We start from the raw sequence: 12,650 nt of genomic DNA, 5'->3' as shown, positions 1-12,650 counted from the left end.
GAGCCCCGCCTCCACTCACTCACTCAGCTTAGAGATCCACTGGTTGACGATCACACGTTGATTTGACACCTTTTTTATTTAAATTTTTTTATTGAAAAAAACAAAACAAATTTACATACAAAATAGGCATTGAATAAACAATATTAACGATTTACAATTCTCAAAAGTCAGACATAGTTGCAAATTACAATAATTAATAGCAATGAAGTCTCAAATCAAATATACAATCACGAAGGGTAAGGAAGAGAAAATAAATGAGTAAAACAATTTTTTAAATAATAATCTGACAAGGTAGTTTGTGATTTTTAATTAAAGTATATTACAAACTTTTAATTGAAACCCTAAAGAATCATATTAGCTTGTACAAAAATGGCATTATATGACCCCTTTAAAACTCCAAAATAACGTATTTAAACGTTTTTTTTTTCCTTAACATTTTTTTCTTTGTGCCTTAAAATATCTTGACTGTAACTCGACACCCTCGCCTCATTTAGTATGCGCGGTTCTATGAATATGCAAATGAGCCCCGCCTCCACTCACTCACTCAGCTCAGAGATCCACTGGTTGACGATCACACATTGATCTGATTGGTTACAAGGTAGTTTGTGACGTCAGAAACACCAGCGATTTCAAAGCGTGTTTTTGAGACTGTCTTTGGTTCACTGCAGTTTTAAGGAGGAAATACTCAGCAATGGTGTCGACTTATGAACTTACACATGCTTTGTCTTAAAGCAGATTAAAAACACCACATAGACACATAAACAAGCTGTATTTTCACCACAGGGGACTTTAAAATGATTGCATACTTTCATGTTTAACAGGCCATTTCGTTTTTTGTCTACTGATAAAGTATGTTCACGAACTGTTTAATTCATAAATCGACGGAACCCTTATATATACACGAGTGACTGTACAGCGTTTGACTCTTTCGAGATGGAAAACAGTGCATCCATCCATGTGATGAAAGTATTTCTCTCTTTCTCTCTTTAGTTGTCACATGGTTCAGGCTGACTGCTTCGTTAGGACTCATCATTTGCATTCAGATTAATTATCTAATTACCGACAAATGTCCGGCGGCCACCCCGCGCTCCGGCTCGTCAGCTCATGCGCCTGTAATTATTTTAATCATTTACTTTCATCTGGAGTGTTCCTGCCATACTTCTGTGTTTAGAGGCCATTCTTAATTACCCTGCCAAGACACTCTTCCCCTCTTTTCATGTGAGGAAAAGGGGCAGAGAGAGAGAGAGAGCGAGAGAGAGAGAGAGAGAGAGAACCCGATGGGGACAAAATCCAGGAATCTTGACAGCATCATAAAAGCTCGGAGCTCTGCTGGTTGTTCACTCTGTTTTCCCCCTTCAACTTCTCTCTCTGTCTCTGACTCCCCCACCCTTCTGCCAACCTACATCTTTCTCCAGCTCTCTCTCTCTCTCGCCCTCCCTCACTTCCTCCAGTTCCCCCTTTATCGCAAGCACACACAGGAATCGCCTCCGGGGCCCAGCGCTCTGACTGCTAATACACTCTCACACACACTGTGACATACATCATGCACCACGTTCCCCGCATCTATTATCTGTTCTGTAAATCTGTACACCTCTCTCTCTCTCTCTCTCTCTCTCTCTCGCTCTCTCTCTTTATTTTAGGCACCACCAGCCTGGTTCTCGTCTGCATCTGGTTGGTGTCTGGCAGTTGTTGGCTCAACTCCTTCCATCGCTGCGTTCGCTCTCACACACAAGCTATAATTGAGGCCTCTGGCTGTTTGAAGGATTATTCCGAGTTTGGAATAGCTGGCATTTCATTTTCATGTAGTTCGAACTCATTAGCAAGTATCGAAAATTTTTGTTTCCTATCATTTGAGATGTGAAAAAAAGAAGAAAAAAAAGGCAGAGTTTCTGCTGCGTCCAGATAAAACGAAGGGTTTATTCTGGCTCTATTGTCCTGATTCTGAGATCAGTTCTTCAGCCAGAGACGGGCTCCAGAGGGACTCGTCTGAGTTCGGGGATTACGGACTCGTAGCCCAGGGGTAGTTTGTTAAGAGCAGGGCGTGTTTTGAACTCAGATTAAGAATATATGTGGTGCATGAGGGGGGCAGACAGAGCAAATTAATAGTATTCATGGTTTTTGTGTGAGTCCCACTTCAATCAGTGGAAGGAAAAGTTGAAAATGCTGAGTGTGTGTGTGTGTGTTTGGCGATCACACATCTATTACAACAATACTACTTATTTTATTTTGCTACTTATGTTTAGCTAATATGAAGAAACCACAACTGGTATCTTTTTCAATTTCACATTACAGTATTTAACTGTTAATTATACAGTAATTTCATGGTTTACAATTTAGAGTTTTTTACCATTAAAACTAAACAGATTTTTTTTTTTACGGTTTACTTTTCCACCTGCTATTACAAGTAACTATTCTTTGTTTGCAAATTATGCCATTGAACACTTTGGAGATCTACTGATTTAGATATCAATAGACTTCTTTATATTTTGTATACTCTATTTTCATATAGTGATTGTTAGTAAGATTTATTAGCCATTCTGACTTACATGTCAAGTGAAAAAGTAACTGTAACTGCAGTAAACTGAAATACCTGTTACTATCCCAAAGATACTAGTATATATTTAAGTTTACTGAAGTCACAATTGCTTTTTTTTTTTTACTTGTCATATTAGTCAGAATTTTAATGTTCAAATAAAAGTCCCCCTGTGGAGAAAATCCAGCTTTTAATGTAGTTTATGTGTCTATGTGGTGTTTTTAATATGCTTATACTTAATTCATAAGTCGACACCATTGCTGAGTATTTCCTCCTTAAAACTGCAGTGAACCAAAGACAGTCTCAAAAACACGCTTTGAAATCGCTGGTGTTTCTGACGTCACAAACTACCTTGTAACCAATCAGATCAACGTGTGAACATCAACCAGTGGATCTCTGAGCTGAGGGAGTGAGTGGAGGCGGGGCTCATTTGCATATTCATACCGCGTATACTAATTGAAACAAGAGTATGTTACATTTCAAGCTATTTTAAGGCACACACATTTAAATATGTTATTTTGGTGATAGGGATATGATGGTGACTTTAAGTGAATATAGAGTTGAGAAAGTGTTGTTTACTTGTCATGTATTAGTCAGAATGGCTACTTTAATGTTCAATTAATTTAAGATTGGTCCTATATTGGAATAGGCTACACACTCCTGTCTATGATTTAACTAGTCAAACTGGAATACCAGCAACAATTGAAAAACAGATGAAAGTAAGCAGAGCAGATATGGAGGTCAGCAAACATTTGCAATTGAATAGTTACTTGTCACTATTGTGACAGCAAAAGAATCGGTAATGAAGTGAAACTGCGATAGATAACAGTTTAAGGGGGGAAATAATGTTGAAACGACTAGCAACACACTGTAATATATTCATGTCGTCACGCTTTATCTAGTTAAAGCTTTGATTCTGACCAAACATGAGGGAAATGCGGTCAGACGCGATGCGAGAGTGTTCAACGTTGCAATTTCCACATTTGCATTCTTGAAGAAAAACGCAAAGCCTGTGTCACCGTCGTCGCTTTCTCGGTTTAATCTGCAATTTCACGGTGCTGAGAGCGAGCCGGGTTGAATGCATTGTTCTGTCCTGTCGTCGTTTAGCGGCGCTTTGCTTTTGTTAAGTGGCAGAGGGTTTTCACAAGGACCTGGTCACGAGAGGGACTACTTCATCTGAAGGGGTGAAAAAGAGCAAGCTAAATGGAAGTGACAGCCTCTGAGAACATTCCTACCGGCAGCTGTGAGGATTTGACATGGCGAGCTCCCCCACCTCATCGGCCCGTGACCCCCGTGCCAGGCACACGCACCTGCCGCTCTGAGGCGCACTCTCCCCGGTGGAGAGATTAACGCGGGGCGTGGTGTGGTCGGGCCTGCCTCAATGGAGGCCTGTGAAAACCCCCTTATGCGTGAAAGAGACCCCATTCAGACGCCTTTGTTCAACACATTTTTATGGGACAACATCGGCCATTATGAGGTGTCGAGATTTACATGGGACTCCATAGAGGGGTATAATCCTTTCAAGCAGCAAACGAATAAAAGTTTAAACCCTCTGTTTTCATATTTATTAGCTGGTTAATGCAGACGAGGCAGCTGATCCCACTCAAACCAACAGGCTTCAGATATGGGCTCTACAGCCTACTATTAAACACAACCAGAATATATCCATCCATCCGTCCACCATCCATCCTTCCATCCATCCATCTATCATTAAGCTATGTATCCATCCATCCATCCATCCATCCATCCTTCCATTCATCCATCTATCTATCTATCTATCTATCTATCTATCTATCTATCTATCTATCTATCTATCTATCTATCTATCTATCTATCTATCTATCTATCTATCTATCCATCCATCCATCCATCCATCCATCCATCCATCCATCATGTACCCCAAGGCTGTCAACATCCCTGACTCTCTGCGACCCCCTTCTCTGTCCGAGCGGATTGTTTCCACGCCAGTTGAGTGCTATAGGCTACTTCACTGTCACACTACATCACAAAGAAGGAAGGATGAGGGGAGAGGTAAGAAAAAGAGTTAAAAATCTTTGAGGGCACACATGAGAAGGGACATGGTCACCAACATCGATGCCTATTCACATGACTGTGACTGATATTGCCCCCTCGTGTTGAGGAATGATTAATGCATCCATACGGTTTTTACCTTTTCCTTAGGAATTTTATTGTTGGAAATAATTTTATTCTGGAATTGTGCTGCAAAAACAACTTTAAAAGTCTTCAACTGTTCACGTTTTAACAAGTGGCCTACATTTATGAAATATGTAATAGAATTGTATTACTAGCCTATAATAACCCCAGTAGAAGTTAGAATGAGTACAAATAATATGATAGATAGATAGATAGATAGATAGATAGATAGATAGATAGATAGATAGATAGATAGATAGATAGATAGATCCTTTAAAACAGCTGTATGACCATACAGCATTTATCTTATTTAATATTCTAAATATGTTGGAAATATTTCAATTCAGCTCATGAGAGAGCGGTGATGCCTAGGCTATAGTTTTGTGTTTGGTGTCACAGCGGTTATAGTTTCTAACTAACGCAAGTACGTCTGTCATATTTCCCTTTATTTTTGGGAAAACCGGCGCTCGGCACCAACACGCGTTTCATCCCGAAACTCACTTCATCTCCTCGGGTGTAGAAGATGCTCACCGATGCCGTTATTCGCGCCCAGCGGGGACCTTCTCACTCAGCAGTCTGTCCCACTGCCTACATTATACAGTGTGGCTTTAATTACTTTTTTTTTTTTTTTTTTTTTTTTTGATGTTTTTCTGGGTGAAGACACACCGAGTCACATAAAAAAAACCCACTGCTGAACTTGCAGGATCAACAACCCACCCATTTCCCTCCCAGGCTCGTCCTTAATAAAAGCACGAGAGCTTATTTTAGTATACACCGCAACGATAAGGGACGTACAGTTTCTTCTAACACAGATTAGTTTAATGTTATCAAGACTTATTGAACCTGTCGTCATTAAGGCTCTTAAACCCCCAAATGAAAGTCAACGCAAGAACGATGTGTCTTGAAGAGATACTTTTATAATAGGCCTACAGCTTTATATTTCAACAGAGCTTTAAAGTAATCACTAAACTTACAAATCACTAAATCTACAAGTTAAGTGGTCAGACGCTACCGTTCACCTGAAGAGGTTAATATGGCAATATGCCTCTCAAACGCTACCTGACAGTTCACCGATAAAACGTGAGTAGGCTATACTCCCATTCACTTTATAAGTATTATTCACTTTATTATATTTAATAAATTTTAAAACCACTTTTAAATAGTTGACGGTTGGGATGGGCGCCAAAAATTGCGATGCGCGCGAAAACCTCAACAGACTCAACTGACGGAAAGTTACGGACTATATTCGTTTAAAAATCCACCGCTGTTTAATGAACGATTAAAAACACTATTCTAAACTGGTATGCTATTCCTCCACTTCGTGCTGAGATGAGCTGTTAGCCTATTTGTTAAACGAGAAATGTTATCCCTTGTAAAACACTCGCTTTTTGTATTCTCGCAGAACACTCCGAGACGAAAACGCTTCCAAAGACGTGTAATTCTCACTTTTGATAGTGTGTGACTGAGCCAAAGACGGCAAACCAAATCATTAAACATGTTAATTCTTCTGTACATTCTCACAGGAGTGTGATAAGCACGTAAGGTTAGTCGCATCAACTCCCCGCATTGGGTGAGAAACCCCGGATTATCCCTCATTTCGCCCCGGGCTTTTGGCTGCCGAGTCGGGCTGGACCTGCAGGCCGAGCCGCTGCTCACCGGTCGGACCAGGTGTCCAAATCCCTCAGGGACACGAACCAGTAACTCTCACCCTGAAGCTCTGCTTTGACTGTGGATTATAGGACAAACACTGGTATCTCCATAAACACACACACACACGCACACGCAGAAAGGCCAGACGCTCACAGCCCCGGGCCACAAGATTAGAGCCACTTTGACTTAAAACTCTCACCCAACACTATTTCTGTGTGATAAGGAGGAACAATTGAACACTGTGTGGTTCTTAAAGAAAGCACTGTCATTAAAGGTCAAGGGTCTTGAACAAATAATGTTGAAACAATACCAAGACTTAGAGCACAATTTTGCTAAATATTGTCGACGTCAGCACTAAATCTGTCTGAATTGGTATGGCGTAACCCTCCAGTACTGTTTTTATTTCAATTAAATGATTGACTTAGCATCTTATTTAATATTTTGTATTTTTAGGGGATTTTATGGTAGCCTACTTAATTATGCAGTAGCTATAATTAATTTATTCACTTTTTGAGCATAGATTGAATTAAATAAAATGTTCAACTTAAACGGTCATCAGTCTTGAATGCTTTGGAGCAACAGACTTCAGTTTGGTCTCTTTTTAAAGACGACACTTTATGAAAAATATATTTTCCACAACACATTTTTATCAAAGCCATAAATATAAAAACAAGCTGTGTTTCAAATTTGAGGTTGATATCTCAAAAAATGAGCTTTCAGTACCAACCGCTTCCTCTAGAGGAAATCGTCTCTGATTAATGTCCAATCGTGTCATATTTCCAATCAAATATGAAAGCACTTTCATACAAAGTTTCATACCGTTCCGAAGAAGTATAAAAATTCTAAAAAATAAATACTACATAAATTTTTTTGGTCAAAACCGGCCGTTAAACTTGTGCTGTTTTTACGCTAAGGAACAATTTCAACCTGATCGGACTCTTAAAGCTATTTTAACTGGCCAATACAGACATTGATTTAGTCAGTAAAATAAAATATTTTCCACATGATGTGCATTTTCCTGGTGATTTAGGCTAACACACACACACACACACACACACTCAACTGTGCATTTCACAAAATAACACAATGGGTATTAATTGTTAAATATAATTTATTTTATAACACACATACATATATATCTACATATATATCTATATCATCAGTAAGCATGTGCACACAGCTAAAGGTGAAGTTCTGGAGGACTTTAACCACATTTATGATAGTGACGAGAACAGTGTGGGACAGTAGGGCAGAAGAGTTCAGAGACCCAGGAGGAAAACTGAAGAGATGCAAAGATAACTTTCCACATGATGATAGTCATCAGCTGGTCTCATGATGTGTGTGTTATTGTGCGGCGGTGGCGCTCATGCGCAGAAGCTCTTTTCTGTGTGTGAGGATGATGTCGAAGCTGGACTGGAGCCGGTTCTGCTGCTCCTGGACCCGGTTCTGTAAGGTTCTGAGCCAGCGGATGAGTGCCAGGCGCCGGTACATGATCAGCTGGACCTGGTGCTTCTCCATCTCCTGCGCTTTAAACCTCTCTCGCTCCTGAAGAGTCCAAACCGCCTCCATGAGATCCGGAATCTCGGAACACGGATCCGAGTCGGAGTCCAACGACCCGTTTTCAACCAGATCAATGCTCTCTCGGCGCTCCGTCTTGGTCTGGGTTTTCCCGGGGTTCACAGTCGCATTCCCATTTTCCAGTGCCGGACGTTCCCGGCAAATTTGGTCCCATATAGAATTGGGTCCCCCTATATCCGCACTCTCCACGCTGAGTCGGGAAGAGCTTTCAGACCTGTAGCTAAACTCAAACTCTTCATCGCTGTTAGCCCACCACTCCTCCTCTTCATCTTCATCCTCGACTTTCTCACTCTCTCCCTGCTCCTTCTCCTCATCCGTCTCTCTCCTCATCTCTTCATCGATCTTGTGTTCCTCGGCTCCGTCGGGAGGAACTCTGCCGCCCGTGTCGTCTCCGCTCTCGATCTCGGGAAGAGGCTCTAATGGACTCCAGCACGGGAGACGGGACAACGGCGAGAGAGGCCCGGATCCGTAAAACGACGGATCACGACCCAAGGCTCTCGGACGCACCTGATTGCGATTCTCATCTCCCGTTATCGGATCGTCATCCTGACCCAAGAAGTTAAAGTTCCCATCTTTCTCGCATCTCTTCTGACTGTTGCTTAACGTCGACGGTCCGACCGGCGCTCCGAACACCGGGTTCATGTCCCGATCCTGCTGGAGCATTTTCAGCTTCGCTTGAGATTCGCTTGCTCTGAGAAAAGAGGAGAGAGAGAAAAAGAGAGAGTGATTTGACAAAAGACTCCGACCGCAAACTGATGCACTAGTATATGTCGGCAGTGAATATACTTTCAGACAAAACAGAGAAGAAGTGCTAAAACACACAGCAAATAATATCTGTGGCTAAAGTCCCGAATGCATAAAATATTCAGAGGTGCAATTCCACGGCGTGTTTCCCATTTCGGTGACATGAAATATTCAGATGTCCTCTCGCAGATATAGTCCACTAATAACTCCTGTCAATCACTGTGCGCGTGCATGTGGTGCTGCTGAAGAACAGCAACCTGCGAGTCAGGGTCGCGCGCCTCAGGCGGAATAATTTAATGATTGAGGACATAAAATCTGCAATAGTCCACTTCCGCCCCAGGAAATTAGCGCTAACCTGAAAGTCGGTATCTTTAATACGCCAGCTGTAATTTATTTGACGACGCGCGCCATTCGAGAGGAACTGAAGCGTCGCGTTAAAATAAACGCTTAAGATGCATGAAGGAAATGAATGGAAAGCTCGACTCGCTGCATATAACGAGCAGAAACGCAGGTTTAGATCATCAGCAAACACAGCCAATAGCAAAAGCCAAGAAAAACCATCGATGAGCAGAACTGATATGAATAAAGGTTTGATTACGTAAGAGCGCGATCTCACCCCATCATACACCGCGCGCGTCCTCTCTGAGAGAATAAACATCGCGGATATTATATTATATGCAGCTGTTACATAAATCCCTGATTGGCAACAACATGTGAATATCAGTTATTATAAGGCATTGTCTTACGGTTTGTTGTCCGTGTTTCGTCCGCGAATAAGAGACAGTGTCCTCCCTGTTTCCCCTCCTCTCCTGCGATGCTGATCTCTCTCTCTCTCTCTCTCTCTCTCTCTCTCTCTCTCTCTCTCTCTCTCTCTCCCTCTCTCCCTCTTCCCATGCACTGCAGCGGAACACTGGACTGTGACTCACTTCCTAAACTGGGAAGGGACCGCATAACTGGAAACCACTGAAATGAGTGGAAAATAGTGTGAGAAATCTTCCTCAAGCAAAGCTTGTTCATAAGATGAGCGAGTAAGCGGATAGACTAAAGTTTATACCCTCAAAAGATGTCAAAACTAACCATGGAGGGTCTTATTGTTTTTATTATTATTATTAAAAAATATGATCTATCTATCTACCCACACCCACACACACACACACACACACACACACACACAGTGTATATAGTGCCTAAAACTAACTTTTTGCCACACCTGCCAATAAATAAAAAATAAAATCTACTGGCCATAAATATTTCTTTACCAGAAATAAAACTTTTTTTTTTTTTTGTAAAAACAGTCAGTAATGACAGCAACATTTTATATACCAGTGAAAATTTCTACAGAACTTTAAACTTTTTGTCGTTTGATTAACATTAAACACAGACCCCAGCAGGATTATTAGGCTGCTGTCACTTTAAGAGTGAATGCACAGATCTAATACACTGATACTGATGTACATGCGTTTACTCTCTCACCTGTTTGCATTCACTGAAGACACAACCGACATTCATGCGTTAGAATTCATAAAAATGCGACCGTCAACTGGCGACTGACACCGTTTCAATGTATTCGGTGTGTTTCATTGTTAATTTTGTAGTATTGTTATATGTTTTATTTGAAACTACAGTTGACGGTTAGCTAAGTGTGAGAGCCTGAGAGGGTCAACAAACACAGGGTTTCCAGGTCACCCAAAACTAGCCCAACGGCCAGTCAAAAGTAGCCCAAAACTAGACCCCAGCCCAAATATTTTACAGTCACTATACGAGTTACTCACAATTCAGTTTGAAAAGCACTATATAGCAGTACCACAAAACTCATTTAGCACTTATCATTGTTAGAATGTCAAAATGGGCAAAAAAATCTCAATACACGGATTTCAAGTTAAAAAAAAGTTTTTTTTTTAAAAATTATCATCAGCCTCAGCGACAGATTAAAACTTGCCCAATTCTGCGGGAAAAATGTGACTCGCCAATCCCGAGTTACGTGAGATTTTTCCAGAAAGTGACTGACTCTTAGTTTTTAAAAACATTACCCCGTGAAAGTTATTTAAAAAAATCATCATCAGACAACGAGATCAGGACAACCATTTTACAAGCATGTTTATGTCCCTTAAAGGTGCAGTGTGTAATTGTTAGCGGCATCTAGTGGTGAGGTTGTGAATTGCACCCAACAGAAGTTACGGTGGCCGACAGGAAGTGATGTCGTCGTCTGAGTCAGCAGAGAGTAGCCAGTTCAGCAATGAGTTTTCTTTACAAATTATTCAGTAAAACGATGTTATTGTGAATATTATTGTCACTTGTTCATCATTGTGTCAGTGTTTTATTCGCTGACTTTAGCTGTAGCTTCTTATCACGAAGAACAACATAGTGACGAAGCGCGTTTGTCCGCTCAGGGCCACCGTAGAAACATGTCGCGCGGTGTGTGTAGAGAGAACTGACTCATTCTAAGCTAATAAATACATAACGCTTCATTATGTAAGGTCTTTATTCACCACTGAAAACACAGTTATGATATCGCTGTCAACAGATCCTCCTGAATATCACACACTGCACCTTTAATGTTCCTGCTGCAGTTTTGTTGTTGTGGGTCTGCGATGGTTTATCATGAGGCATGTGTGACTGTTCTGGGCTCTCGCACATCAGACAGACTCAGTGAGTGCATTCCCTCCCGATCCCATGACAAGCGACAGAAAAGATCTTCTCTCTCTGTCCAACAACATCCCCATTCAAGTGTGGCAGCTCCAGGCTGTCTGCAGTCTCTCCCCCTCACATCTCTCAATAACAGCCCGAACACATGAAAAATACATCAAATAAAGAGCGCGCCCGCGGCCTCGTCACATGGAGAATCATCGACATCAAGCAAACAATCCAGAGGGAAGAGCGGGAGCGAGTGAGGAGGAGCGGGAGTGAGTGAGGAGGAGCGGGAGTGGATGCTGGAACATGAAATTACGGGATTTTCAAGCACTACTGTTTTGGGGCTTCCATCAGAGATCTGTGGAAGCTTGTTTCCGCCACTGAATAATAAAATAATAATAATTGCGAGTTTTTTTTTTCTCACAATTGCGAGATATGAAGTCAGAATTGTGAGAAATAAAGTCGCAATTCTGAGAAATAAAGTCGCAATTGCGTGTTATAAAGTCAGAATTGTGAGAAATAAAAGTCGCAATTGCGTGTTATAAAGTCAGAATTGTGAGAAATAAAGTCGCAATTGCGTGTTATAAAGTCAGAATTGTGAGAAATAAAGTCGCAATTGCGTGTTATAAAGTCAGAATTGTGAGAAATAAAGTCGCAATTGCGTGTTATAAAGTCAGAATTGTGAGAAATAAAGTCGCAATTCTGAGAAATAAAGTCGCAATTGCGTGTTATAAAGTCAGAATTGTGAGAAATAAAAGTCGCAATTGCGTGTTATAAAGTCAGAATTGTGAGAAATAAAGTCGCAATTGCGTGTTATAAAGTCAGAATTGTGAGAAATAAAGTCGCAATTGCGTGTTATAAAGTCAGAATTGTGAGAAATAAAGTCGCAATTGCGTGTTATAAAGTCAGAATTGTGAGAAATAAAGTCGCAATTTCTATGAAATAGTCATAATTGTGAGATGTAAACTCGCAATTATGTGTTATAAAGTCAGAATTGTGAGAAATAAAGTCGCAATTGCGTGTTATAAAGTCAGAAATGTGAAACTATTCTGAGGTAAAAAAAAAAAAGAAAGAAAGAAAAAAAAGTCCGTCTTTTTCCCCTTAGACTTTATATCTCGAAATTCTGAGAAATAAAGTCATAATTGTGCGATGTAAACTCGCAATTGTGAGATAAAAATTCACAATTATCTTTTAAAATGTTTTATTCTGTGGCGGAAACGAGCTTCCATCAGTGATCTCTCACTTATCAAACAATATCTTTATTATCGTTCACATTTAAAAAAAAGATACATAAAAATAAATCAATAAAACAAAATGGTACAAATAAAGTGCAGCAGATGCAATAACTGTGACTTTAATC

General features: G+C 40.6%; 1 protein-coding gene across 1 annotated transcript; it reads right to left on the bottom strand.

Moving 5' to 3' along the window:
* Window positions 1-7,432: 7,432 nt before the first annotated feature.
* On the bottom strand, window positions 7,433-9,506 carry c19h1orf216 (chromosome 19 C1orf216 homolog). Its single transcript, XM_084424095.1, has 2 exons — window positions 9,406-9,506; window positions 7,433-8,606 (listed from the first exon to the last, which is right to left on the bottom strand). Exon 2 carries the CDS (start codon window positions 8,576-8,578, stop codon window positions 7,682-7,684), a length of 897 nt encoding a protein of 298 aa, XP_084280221.1. The 5' UTR covers window positions 8,579-8,606; window positions 9,406-9,506; the 3' UTR covers window positions 7,433-7,681.
* Between the last annotated feature and the right edge of the window lie 3,144 nt (window positions 9,507-12,650).

The sequence above is a fragment of the Rutilus rutilus genome, assembly GCF_951802725.1.
Source record: "Rutilus rutilus genome assembly, chromosome: 11".
NCBI classification, from domain to species: Eukaryota; Metazoa; Chordata; class Actinopteri; order Cypriniformes; family Leuciscidae; genus Rutilus; species Rutilus rutilus.
Note: the sequence above shows the minus strand (reverse complement) of the source record. Positions and strands in the feature narration are given on the sequence as shown.